Here is a 13,605-nt window from a genome sequence, read left to right on the forward strand (position 1 = left end):
TTTGGGGAGATATGGAAACTCACTTGGGGAAAAGGTATGGAAGAGTTGCAAGCAAGGAAGAGGTAATCAGAGCTGTGGAGGAAGCATGGAAAGCTATTCCTGATAGAAGGTTTATGGATCTTTGCAGAAGTATGCCAAAGCAGGTCAGAGAGGTTATTAGAAGAAAAGGGCACCAAACTCATTATTGATTTATGATTTTCTTTTTATTTTACTTTAAGGAAATACTAAGCATTTTTTAATTTTATCTCCTTTACTTATTTTATTTATTGAATGTGGTTGTGGAAAATGGTAGTACTATATATTGTTGATATTGTTTCTGTAGGGGAATTTGTGTTGCACAGGTGTCGCATTACTTTCTTCCCCCCCCTCGTACAGTACAGGCAGACTGCATGCGTGAGTAAGATATGATAGTTAGGATAGGTTAGAGAACTGATTAGAGCAATCCGAGTTGGGAAACAAATGGAATAAAGGTAAGAAACTGCGAGCTTCTTGGCACTGTATTTGTTTAGGGTTAGGACTTGCGGTTTTATTGGGGGGGGGGCCTAATAATATTCATTGTTAAAAAATTTAATAATAATAATAATAAAAATAAAAAGAGGACTAAGTTTGTCTAGCTCAGTATTAAGTCCTCAGTCCTTACAGGTATTCATATTCATGACTCTCACTCACTAAAGATTAGCGCAGTCTCTATCTATACAGCTCAAACTACGAATACTGAAATACCATGATTGGTTCTCTGGCTCTGGCAGTGTAATAGGAGTGTCGAAATCTGTTTATTTAAATTTTAGTTACTGAAGCACTGCCCCACCCTAGTCACCCCCTGAGGTTATACCGTATGGGTATTTAGTACTCCAGGTGCTCAGATTGTGCAATTGAAGGCAAGCCCTGTCTTTGTCGGCATCTGGAGTTTCTTTTCCTTTTTCCTTTTTCTTTGTGCTTTGGTATTGGCTGCAAGAATAGTTTGAACGGATATTCTTTACGATTCCATTTCCCCCGAATACCGACATTTCTCGCCCCAACAGGTCTGGATTCAACACACTTGGCCCCGCTGGAAGGGTCTGACTGGCCTTGAACCTGATTGTTAACAAGGGTTTTGTGGATCGGAATATCAATACGATACCAGGCTGGATCCGCAGAGCCTCCTTCTTAACCCCAAACCCTATTTTACCATAAGGTTAGGCGTTTGTCAAGTTGCCCAAAGCCTAATCCCCCACCCCTCTTAACCCCCTTCGTCCCCTCCTCAACCACACCACCCAAACCTCTCGAACAAGGGTCTGTGAAGAAAATAAAAATCGGCATAATGGAGGACGTCTATTGCAAAGAGAGTATCCAGGAGGGTTCTGCGAGCGCCGCGAGGGACAATAAGTCTTTGGTGTTTTTCGTTGCGGGTTTGTTGGATCCAGTCCCAATCACAGAGGAGAGCTGTCGGGAACTAATATTCACCAGGCGAGAACTGCTGGAGAAGCATGAAGTGGGAAAACGAGAATCTACTGGACGGAGAGATATTTCCATTGCTCAAATATAGTAGCATCGTTTTCAAACTGAAGGCTGGATCGGCGGAGGCTGGATTCCTTGCCATGTTCTGCCCTGTGGAGCAAGCTCCATATTTGGTTGTTGTAAAGTAAGTACCCCCCCCCCCTCGCCTTCCTTCCCAGATGGTATTGGGCTGACGAGCAAAAAAGGAATGTCTCCCTAGTAACAAAACTCACCTCCGACACTCCAGACAGTGCCTTTACACAATCCTTAAAATCTGCCCTCTCTCCTACTGCCTCTCCACCCCCTCCCTCGCCCCCTTCAACCTCAGTTTCAACTCAAGGCTCATCCCAAAACACCTTGTCATCCCTCTTTGCCGACCGCCGAGTCCGCCTAGAGCAGCAGCAAAAGGCCCTCACTGCCGCAGCCCGCGAGAAAAAAGCGGCGGAAGTCAAACGCCGACAAAACAATTTAACTCCCGACCGCAAAAAGTACGTCGAGGAGCAGACGCGCCGCATAGCAGAAGAGAAGGCCGAGAAGGAGCGCATCCTGTTAGCCCTCCAACACGATCGCATTGAGCGGGAGGTGCGTGAGCTGAGGAAGCGGCAGGGCCGGGCCGCGGTTTTTGGTACCCCAGTGCAAGCGATCGATCGAACGGAGGAGGATAAGGTTGCATTTAATGAGGTTTTGGTTAGTGTTAGGCTGTTGAATGGTAGGCTGATAAAGGCGAGGTTTTTGGAGGGGAAGGGCTTAGCAGAACTTAGGCATTGGGTTGATGAGGTATGCTTCTCTTTATCATCTGTAGCGGTTGTGAGGCGGACCGGGATTGATTGCTCACGATGTGTAGAATCGGACGGATGGGGCGGAAGCGTACACCTTCATGCAGCCGCCTGATCGGAAGTTCTCCGCGCTCGACGAGAACAAAAGCCTAAAGGAGTTGAAGTTTCCAAAGCTCATGAATTTAGTACTCGTTCGTCGCTGGTCCTAGTGCTGTTACGATGTAGGTGGGGAGAGAAAGCTTTAGGGAGCCAGTCTCTTTCCAAGTTACCTGTACTGTATAAGCGGCACGATTGTGATTTTATGTGCACAGAGACCCAAGGTTCAACATTGATTTCATCATAGGATCTCACTCGCCCGGCTATCTCGGTAGTGAGGTGCAGTGCTGTAGAAGCTTGTGTCAATCATATGATAGTAATTGGACGGTGTTCCATGTCGCCAAGCGTCCGCGCCCCCCCCGTAGGGTCAAGAAATTTTGGTCTTTATTTTTTGGAAGGGGGAAAGGAGCTGTTCTTTTGTTGTGTTTTCTCGTTCATTTTCAGAGAAGGGAAGTTTTTGACTATGATCCTGTACAGTACATAGCATGCCGTCCAATCGTTTTAAGTTTTCAAGATGGCACACGGGTCTCGAAAGATGGATTACACGGCGCAAACACTGGTGTTGACGTCAATACGAGAGGCGAGTACCGGTGGACCACCACAATGAGCGTAAGGCAGGGCTATGATTGAGATTCCCGTGGATACGAGTGATCACACATGACACCGGAAATCTTGACCACACGGAACCGAACCCTTGGCATCGTAGCACATCTCACAGAGTGGGAAAATCAGATTGCGTGCGGGCAAAGCCACCAAAGATGTCCATCGATTATGATACATGCAACTCGCGTGTAAAAGACCAACCTCGCGTTTATATACCCTCTCTAGGCTAGCTATGATAAGTCCTCTTCATGGAAGAAGAAGATTTTTTTTCCCCCGGCGCGTTACCGTGGGTTGGGGTTGGGGTTGGGGGGGAGTGCATGCTTGGAGGTGGTGAGGTTTCATCGTAAGTTAATTTAGCACTTGGATGTGGAACAAGTGGACCCCGTGAGCACTCTGGTGGTGGTGGTGGTAAGTTGCCATCACTACCGGCTGTGCTTGGAATCGCTCTGGTATGGATAAGGGAGGTATGATACTCGTAATTTTCTGAGGTTTGCAAACACGGCCGGGTCCGCATATTCTTGCATATTCACAATAGACCAATCATGCCTGGTTGAACAACACCAAATGTGAGAAAATGTGACATGGATCTAAGTACTGTACACAGACCCTGTACAAACAGCCTTTTACCCCCCCTTGTTTTCGGGTACTTCTTACGGGGAGCGAGTAATACCCACTTTGCTTAAAATTGCCGTAAGCATAATTTAATAGAGAACTGACCTGACAAAACCTCCCTTATGGCGGTCGGATAGATTATGCGTGCTCACAACCTCAATCCGCCATTAAATTACAAGTACAGTACGAGCAACCCAAAGTGGCCGGAAAGCAACTGCAGCCCGGTTTAGCTGTGCACGAAGCTGAAAATTATCTCTTGCATGGGTGCTAGGGTGTGGCAGGGTGGGTGAATTTATCTGGAGCGGGGTAGGAGGATGTGCGGTACGGTAGTCTACCGTATCTGCCCTCCCGGTAAAATGTTAGGGGTGCGATAGCAAGCTGCTGGGATGGCATGGATGACCAGCCTATGCGGGGTTAGCTGAACTACCGGTACGGCAGACGGTACCGTACTGTACTGTACTGTACAAGTACATTACTATCCACCATTTCACGCCGACCATTTCAAGAGAAGTGTAGTCTTCCGGTTCCCCAACCTTTCTAATTCTTCCATTCTTCTCTGTTTGAAAATTGTCAATACGAGCACCAACGAGCGCACATTCGGTTCCTACGTCGGCAAAACACAACTACTTGCGGTTTAGCAGTCAATCGATATAATGGGCGATTCGCTAAGCAATTCCTCTGAGGGCCAACCCTCAACTCAAAGGTGGGCTCCTGGAGTGTCGCTTGTGTTTGATTGCGCTTCTGTCCACTGATACTAGTTGCTGTGGTTTTGGCTCTGTTGGCGAACAGTAATATTCTCAATGACTTTAGCGGCAATAGCGGTTCTAGTAATCAAATCAACTTCGGGAACACCATCTACAGTTACTACGGCGGCACGAGCCCGTCCGATAACCATGCCGAAATTTTCCAATGTTTATACACGTCTGACTACGAGTCGCATCGACGCCGGGTTCGCGAACCGGTAGAGGGAACATGCACCTGGGTTACGGAACATCAAAAGTATAGGGAGTGGGTGGGGAAAAAAGCGGCGGGTCTTCTCTGGCTATCGGCGGACCCGGGTTGCGGAAAATCTGTCGTCGCCTCATTCCTCGTAACCCATCTAAAAGCGCGAACGGACGCCATCGTTTGCTACTTCTTTTTTAAGGACGACAGCGAGGAACAGAGGAACGCGACATTCGCCCTTTGCGCCATACTTCATCAGCTTTTCTCGCAGAGAAGATCCCTCTGTAGATATGCCGAGGAAGCGTTCAAGGACAAGGGCAAGGCGTTTACGGGGAAGGTGGACACATTGTGGGATATTTTGGTGCACGCGGTAGCTGAGGGGGGGTGCGGCGATGTGATTTGTGTGATAGATGCCTTGGACGAGTGCGAAGAAGAGACCCTGGCCCAACTTATCCATCGTATCACCCGTCTGCCTGGATCACAGACTTCCGATGTGCCTTTGAAGTTACTGGTTACAAGTCGTCCTTACCACCGGATCGAGAGAAACCTTGGCTCATCCGTAACGACGATCCGGTTGAGAGGGGAGGACGAGGTCAATGCTATTACTGCCGACGTTACTCGCGTCATAGATGAGGGCATTAACGACCTGGAGAAATACTGGGAACGGCCTGGGGGGCTACAATATTTGCGAAATCTCCTAGAATCTTCGGCCGATCGGACATTCCTCTGGGTTTCCCTTGTTCTCGAGATATTGAAGGAAAGTGAGGTTGGCTCGGTGGAGGAGTTTACTAGCATTGTCTCTACTGCGCCGCGTGATCTAGCAGAGCTATACACCAAGATTCTTGATAAAGTCGCAAATCCCGAAAAAGCCCGACAAATCTTGCATATAGTGGTAGCAGCTGCAAGGCCTCTCACACTTCGAGAAATGAACATCGCACTCAGAGTCAGACGGGAGCACAGCTCAATGGAGGACCTCGCGGATCTCTCTAGTGGATTCGAAAGGACAGTGAAAAACCTTTGCGGGCTTTTCGTGCGAGTTATTGATTCTAAGATATACTTGGTCCACCAAACCGCGAGGGAGTTCCTGATTAAGGGATCCTTATCTGGCCAGGGAAATTGGCAGTATACACTATGCCTCAGGGATTGTAACTTTATAATTACTGACATTTGTATTTCCTATCTTTCGATAGAGGAGTTTGCGGGCAGCCCATTAGCGATAGACACTTCCGGCAGGGTTTCAGAGAAGGCGGTTAATGACTATCTCCAGAAATACGCCTTTCTCGATTACGCAGCCCGACACTGGGCAGACCACTTTAGAGATTCGCAGTATCGGCGGATGGAGTTATTCGAGTTTACACGACTGATTTGTGGAGATAGAGCTAATCATTGTCTGACATGGTTCCAGATATACTGGTTCAATACCCGACAGCCGTATATATTCCCCAAAGATTTCACACATTTGATGATAGCATCATTGCTTGGGCAGGGGACGGTAGTTGATCGACTATTGGAAGAAGAGGGTGAAGATATCAATGCTCGATCCGAAATACATGGCACAGCATTGAACATAGCAGCAGTCCAGGAGGACGAGGATGTAACTAGAAGGCTACTTCAGCGGAATGTTAAAGCCCATCTCGGTGGGAAGGAGTATACCATCTTGCATGTGAAGAAGCCTCTCGGTTTGAAGTGACTGGTGCATAGCTAACAAGAAAATAACATTACTTTACAGACGGTATGTGAATTCGCAGTAACCAGAATGAGCTAGAGCTGATTCAGAACTTGTTCTTCCTTACAGAAGGCAAGTAGAAGCCCTGGATCATGTCCCCTGTGCGTTGTTGTGTTGCTGACACCAGAGTCGTGGGAACGATAGAAAGTAGGTGAAGTGCATTAGGAATGTTTGGCAACCATCATGGCTAACCCCGGAGTGACCCATGAGCGTAGAGTGTAAGTTAGCGATTCCATTACCAGCGAGAGAATAAGGTTTGCTGATTTGCGGGGAGATACAGGAGGTAGGGGTCTCCGTAAATAACTCAGATGTCAAAGGTGACAGCTAATTGCCGAGCTGGGGAGTTCTATAGCTTGTACGTAATTGGGTCAAGCAAATTAAAGCTACGAGGCAATTACTAATCTCTAGCTCGCTGGGGGCTACAGGAGGTGGGTGAACGAGATCTACCGCAGCTCTAGGACGAGAAAATCGCTAACCTCTGGCTGGCTGAGTGTTGAAGTTTGTAAGTGAAAATGATCAACCATAGTTCTGGGGCGAGGCAGTTGCTGACCTCTGGCTGGCTGAGCGTTGTAGGGGGTAAGTGAACAGGATCAACCCGGCTCTGGCACGAGGCAATTACTAACCTCTGGCTGGCTGAGCGCTGTAGCTTGTAAGTGAATAGGATCAGCCACGGTTCTGGGGCGAGGCGATTTCTGACCTCTGGCTCGTTGAGCTCTGTAGCGAGTAAGTGAACAGGACAAACCGTGAATCTGGGACGAGGCAATTTCTGATCTCTGGCTCGCTTGGTGTTGCAGCGGGTAAGTGAACAGGATCAACCACGGTTCCGGGGCGAGAAATTGCTGACCCCTGATTGGATGAGCGCTGTAGGAAGTAAGTGAAAAGGGCCAACCATGATCCTGGGACCAGGCAATTGCTGACCTCTGGCTTGCTGAGCGTTGTAGCTTGTGAGTGAACAGGATCAACCACGCTTCTTGGATGAGGCAATTGCTGACCTCGGACTCGCTGAGCGCTATAGCGGGTAAGTGAGCGGGATTAACCACGACTCTGGGACGAGGCAATTGCTAACTTCTGACTCGCTGAGTGTTGTAGGAGGTAAGCGAACACGATTAACCACGATTCTGAGGCAAGGAAATGCTGATCTCTGGCTGGCTGAGTGTCGTAGGTGGTAAGTGAACAGGATCTATTACAGTTCTGGAACGAGGCAATTTCTGACCTCTAGCTCGTTGAGTGTTGTAGGGGGTAAGTGAACAGGACCAACCACCGTACTGGGACGAGGTAATTGCTGACTTGGCCCGCTGAGTGTTGTAGTTTGTAAGTAAATAGGATCAGCCACGGCTCTAGGACGAGGCATTGCTAATTTCTTGCTCACTGAGTATCGTAGGAGGTAAGTGAACAGGGTCAACCATGATCCCAGGACCAGGCAATTGCTGACCTAGCTCGCTGAGTGTTATAGTTTGTAAGTGAACAAGATCAACCACGATTCTAGGACGAGACAACTACTGACTTCCAGTCCGCTGAGCGTTGTAGCTTGTAAGTTAACAGGATCGGCTACGATTCCAATACGAGGCGGTTGCTAACCTCTAGCCCGTTGAGTGTTATAGATCGTAAGTGAACAGGATCAACCACGGTACGGGAACGAGGCAATTGCTGACCTCAAGCTCGCTGAGTTTTGTAGCGGGTAAGTGAACAGGACCAACCACTGTTTTGTGACGGGGGAAATTGCTGACCTCCGGCCCACCGAGTTTTGTAGCGGGTAAGTGAACAGGACCACGGCTCTGGAACAAGATAATTGCTAACCTTTGGCTCGCTGGGTGTTGTAGGAGGTAAGTGAACAGGATCAACTACGGTTCTTGGACGAGGCGATTGCTGACTTCTGGCCCACTGAGTACTGTAGCGGGTAAGCGAACAGGATCAACCACGACTCCGAGATGAGGCGATCACTGACCCCTGGCCCGCTGAGTGTTGTAGCGGGTAAGTGAATAGGATCAACCACGGTTCTAGGACGAGGCAATTGCTGACCTCTTGCTGGCTGAGGTTTGTAGTTTGTAAGTGAACTGGATCAACCACAATTTTGGGACAAGGCAATTGCTGACCTCTGGCTCGTTGAGTAGTTTGTAAGTGAATAGGATCAGCCATGGTTCTGGGACCAGGCAGTTGCTGAACTCTGGCTCGCTGAGCGTTGTAGGAGGTAAGTGAACAGGATCAACTACGGTTCCGGGGCGAGGCAATTGCTGACCTCTGGCTGGCTGAGTGCTGTAGCTTGTAAGTGAACAGGGCCAGCCATAGTTCTGGGATAGGGCTGTTGCTGACCTCTGGCTTACTGAGTGTTGCAGTGCGTAAGTGAGCGGGATCAACCACGGCTCTGGAACGAGACTGTTGCTAATACCTGGCTTCCTGCTTCCTTCAGGCTGTAAGCCGACATGCACGCCTCTATCGCTTATCGTCCCCACTCTACTGATATACTTTACTGACATATCTTCCTTGCCGTTACAGATTGTGTGTAACAACTGCCAAACCCCTCATTAATTCTGCTGATTCCCGACTAACTTTGCGCTTGCTTTCCACAACAGGGGGTAAGCGCTGCGAATCTCCTTATCATACCCCTTCGAAACGCGCTAACCAATTACTGCTTCCCCGCCTTAGTTTGTATGCAAAGCTCTATCCCCACTTCTACTAGCTATTGCTGATACTGTACTTGCTTGGCATTGTGTATAGCTCGTTCGTAAATTTCTTCTTCCCCCTTCCCCCTTCCCACTTCCCCCACTAACGCACCGCCGCATCACAATCATTTCGGTATCATAGAGAGTAAGTGCTTGTAACATGACTTGACTACTCCTATCCCTGTCCTAACAGGATATCCGTTAACATTTCTTGTAGCGTGTGAGTCGTTCCGGTCTACTATCCCTACCCTCCCGCATACTATTTTTGACCTCGCGGTAGTTTTGCATCCCGGACACACCAGATCCGCACGCCTTGCCCGGCCGGGGCACGACCTCCTCGTGATCAAGCGTTAGTCTAGCGTGCGGTGGGTATTACGTCCTGTTCCCCCCAGCGAATACTCAAATGCCTTACTAGCCGTGTAATAGACTAAGCGTCTACGATGACCTATTGATTGGAGGCCCGTCGCTCCTTCAATACGTTACTGGCCCGTCGTCACGCCGTCTTTTTGCGCACCCTATGCTGCGCGCTGTTGTCGGGATTTGTTTTGGTTGGGGGTATTAGGATGTAGGGATTTGTGGGAGTCGGCGATAAATTGTTTGTGGCGTTTCCCTCCTATCGTATCGATCTACTGTATCCATTTTTACCTCTTCTCTATCTAATTATGTACTGTGTTATGGTTTTCTAAATGAGATATCTGATGATCTAATAACCACACACACCTAATTGGATATCTTTTCTCTACTCCAACGCGGACCATGGGGGAAATCACAACACCCCCGGCGCGGTGGTCGAAGCCAAAGGAAGCCAGGAAGAATACAAAGAAAAAGGAAGAAAAAAAGTAATCAACAAATATCTCTGACTTGGTCAAAAATACAAAACAAGGCTTCCGGCAGTCTTCCTGATGCTCTGGAAACCTTATCGGGCCCAGAACGGGGATTACCGGGAGTCGCGGGTGAGGTTGGGTAGTGTCTACTTATGAGAGGTGCATTCGTGGAAGCGATATCTCAAAGGCAGTAGCCTTTTGTTCAGACGGCGGGCTGGCAGATGATGACAATAGAAGCGAAAGATGGAGGACCGGGGTGGCGGAATAATGGTATAGGCGGTGTTTCGTGACTGCAGACTCTCCCACATCTGTTCCGAGAACTATATATATACAAACAAGTTGAATGAGCGAGCCCGGCAAGAACCCCCCGTGTTGAAAACTTATGAATATGCATTCTGGCTGCTCGGGAACGAATTTTGGGTATTGCCTGTTACCCCCAAGTAAGTACGCGGTCAGAAAAATACGAGGACAGCAATGATTTGGTAATAACTTTATACCTAACTCTGTAAGATTGCCAAGTATTTACCTAAATTGTACACGTGTGGTTAGATTTGAGCGGACACGCTCAGGGGGTAATAATCGGTTGGGGGGGTTAACGGGCGGGATCGGGTATGCGCTGAGATTGGGCATTGTCAATGCTTAAGTGTGGTATCATACATGCTGGGTAGAGATTTAGAGCATGAGTATGGTATCAACTGCCACACGCAATTCGCCATCATAAGGAATCACTCGCGCAAATTCCGCTAGCAAAAGCTATGATACCTCCTACCGCATTGGCACCGCTCAGGACCACTGCGACGCATGACTTGCAAGTCAGGAGCAATCCCCTAAACGGGTTTATCTTATGCTATGAATAGCTAGGTCCTCCCCCGTTATACACTTATCGTTGCACGCAAATTTAGGTCCCCTGAAGGCCCGTTTCTACCAGTAAATATCGCCTCGGTTTTTTTTTCATCACTAGTGGCATCGGTGTTGCGATTATCTCCTCCTCCTACCCTCCAACCGAGTCACCTATCCGAAATAGCCTTCCTGGGAGTATCCGGCCCGTCATGCAATCCCCGCAAGCCGTAAATTCCCAGAATCCCTTACCCCCCGCCAATTCCACCTTTCTGCCCTCCAACCTTGAGAATATAAGAGCTAGGACAGGATAATGCTTGATTCCGATACAGCTGCATAACGGTACAGCACCTTGACAGGCTTCCAAGTTCGATTCCCCGAGAGGGGATTGGGGAAAACCGGATGCCCATGGGGAGGGGGCAAGGCCCGGTATTATACGGTGAAGGGGATAGAGTGGAGGGAGTTATATAAGCCAACCTCTTCCCATTTTGGCCGTAGGCAAGTAACACTTACAGCAGCCCCGCGACTTGGGCAGTTATGGCCCGTGAGAATCACCAAAGCGCGAAACTGTACTTCCCAGCGCACGGGTATCCAACAGTATCCGGCGGCCTACCACCTGAGCGGCACATAACTCGACTGGCTCCCCGCGCTCCCCCCATCCACGTCCGGGCACCTATCTTCCCCAGCGGTGCAAACACCCTTACCGCCCCAATCCACCCCGAAACTTGACAAGGTACCCGCTGTCAGCTGTGAGCTAACGATACAAATCCCTCCCCGGAATAACTGATAACTACCCAAAAGCTAACGAAGCCGAGATCCCCCATTCTTTGTGTTGCGAATTGTATCTTAGAAAGCGATGATTTTATTGTCGGAAGAAGAGTGGAGAGAAAAGAAAAAGAAGGTGTAGAATTACATGAAGCAAACACAGGGAAAAACATCGGAAATCATCTAACTACGGAAACGCATACGCAGCACCCAGTACGTACCCTACGCACATTCACCGTAACACTTTGCGTCCTCGGTGGCACTGTCCACTAAGCAGCTTTTCCCCGCGAGACGAGAGAGGAAAAAAATGGTGGGCCATACTCTCAGAGTCTGAAGGTTACATGTGGTGGAGTGCTGTGCTTGTAGCAACAAGTGATAATAGCGTGCGTGATCCCAACCCTGCTGCCAGGGAGTATAAGCAGAAGGAAGGAAGGGAATCAAGAAGAGCAACATCCTCTCGCAAAAAAAATGTCTATCGTGTGAGATCATACTTATTGGATAAAAGGACATTTCGGAAAGTTTCTGCTGTTGGTTTAGTGTCGGATGGGAGTGATGTGTACTGTACGAACACCGTACAGCACGTTAAACGAAGTGAACGAGAGACATGAGCACTCACTCGTTTGCTCCACGGATACAAACCTTGAAAATGTGGAGGAATGTGAGGTATGATATTGTGATAGTGCTAGAAGTCTAGGACCAATTACTGGCTCCCCTCGGGAATCAGAAAAAGTGTAATTTAGTTCCTTTGTAAACTGTTGGATCGTCACGATACTAGATAGCGAGTATTAAAAAAACATTCTAGCTCGTAACGGATAATACCCCGGAATCCCGTATGGGAGGGGTATAATACATTATTGTACAATAGATCCTCCCTTTCCCCCTCCAAAGCGGTGAGAGAGGGTGCCAACTTTCATAAATGAGATGGTATATACATTACTAGAAAACTAAAATAAAAGAAACAACACCAACCGGTGACAGGGGAGAAATGGCATTCACGGAATCGCAACCCACTCATAGGAGCCCGCGCGACCACTACACTAGGTCGTCCCTATATCGGTAGCAAAACCGCCCCAAGAGATTTAATACCCAAGACCAAGACGCCAGTCGTGCATATCATGAAAAAATGAAAAGATGAAAAAACGGGCGACGAACCAACTGATATCGCATACCGAAAAGCTCGATAGCCAAGTTCAATCCCAGCGATAAACTCTCGATGCGGCGCCTGGGAAATCCCGCACGCCGATATCCAAACAACCTCGTGTCGACCCCCGAACTCAGCAGAGCCAGCCCTCCACACTGTTCTACTCACCACATACCTCAAGTTGACGCCGCTCCAACAGCTTCACGACCTGCTCGTGTCCATTCCTAGTGGCCCAGGACAGCGGTGCACGGCCCCTATTGTCCGCCAAGTTTGGATCGACGTCGCTCCGTTCCAGCAGTAGCTTCACAACTCCCACATTTCCCCCCTCGGCGGCCCGAGAAAGAGCTGTTCTACCATAAATGGTGTCTCTCCTGTCCGGATTTACGCTCTTCTGGTCCAACAGTAGCTTCACCACTTCCACATGTCCATTCTTGGCAGCCCAATAGAGCGGCGCTCTGCCGGCGTTATCCACTCCGTCGAGGCTGACACCTTCCTGTCCCAGCAGCATCCTCACCATTTCTTCCTTCCCCTCGTTCGCTGCCCATGATAGAGGTGTCGCAGCAGTAAAGTCCCGCGAGTTAAGATCGATATCTTTCTGGTTTAGGAGTATCTCCACTATCTCCTTGTGTCCATAACCAACAGCCCAAGAAAGTGGTGTTCGACCCCACCGCACATCCTTCACATTTGGGTTAACCCTCTTTCTACCCCACACAGGATCCAAGATCCTCCGACGCCAAATCCGTGTCGAGGAAAGCGCCGGTAATCGTCTCTTCCGAGTAGCTGAGCGCGTCCCGGAACCTTGTCCTTCAAGTAGCTGCTTCACTACTTTCACTTGACCACCCATGACAGCCCACAACAGCGGTGTGCACCCAAAAGAGTCTATCGTGCTAATGTCAACAGGTTCTGTCCTCATAAGATCGCCCACAAGCCCACTAATACCGAGAGACGCAGCGTAGTGCAGACCAGTGAATCCCATTGCGATCATGGAATGCGGTGGCGGTATCATCTTATTCGCCACACGGCCTATCAGGTCACCTCCTTCGAGCAAATATACCCAGGCAGATATGTGATTAGGATACTGGCTCAAAAGCCCAAGAGCAAGGGCTTTCACAGCTGGCGTAACTTGCTCCTCAACGTGTATACCCCA

The 13,605-nt window shown here is 49.0% G+C and overlaps 1 protein-coding gene; it reads left to right on the plus strand.

Annotated features, from left to right (window-relative positions):
• The first annotated feature begins 1,252 nt into the window (after positions 1–1,252).
• Positions 1,253–2,858, plus strand: GSTUM_00010994001 (uncharacterized protein). XM_002841639.2 has 4 exons: positions 1,253–1,388; positions 1,447–1,621; positions 1,683–2,253; positions 2,321–2,858. Exons 1-4 carry the CDS (start codon positions 1,301–1,303, stop codon positions 2,459–2,461), a joined length of 975 nt encoding a protein of 324 aa, XP_002841685.1. The 5' UTR covers positions 1,253–1,300; the 3' UTR covers positions 2,462–2,858.
• Positions 2,859–13,605: the final 10,747 nt, after the last annotated feature.

This window comes from Tuber melanosporum (assembly GCF_000151645.1).
Source record: "Tuber melanosporum whole genome shotgun sequence assembly, scaffold_79, strain Mel28".
Taxonomy (NCBI): Eukaryota; Fungi; Ascomycota; class Pezizomycetes; order Pezizales; family Tuberaceae; genus Tuber; species Tuber melanosporum.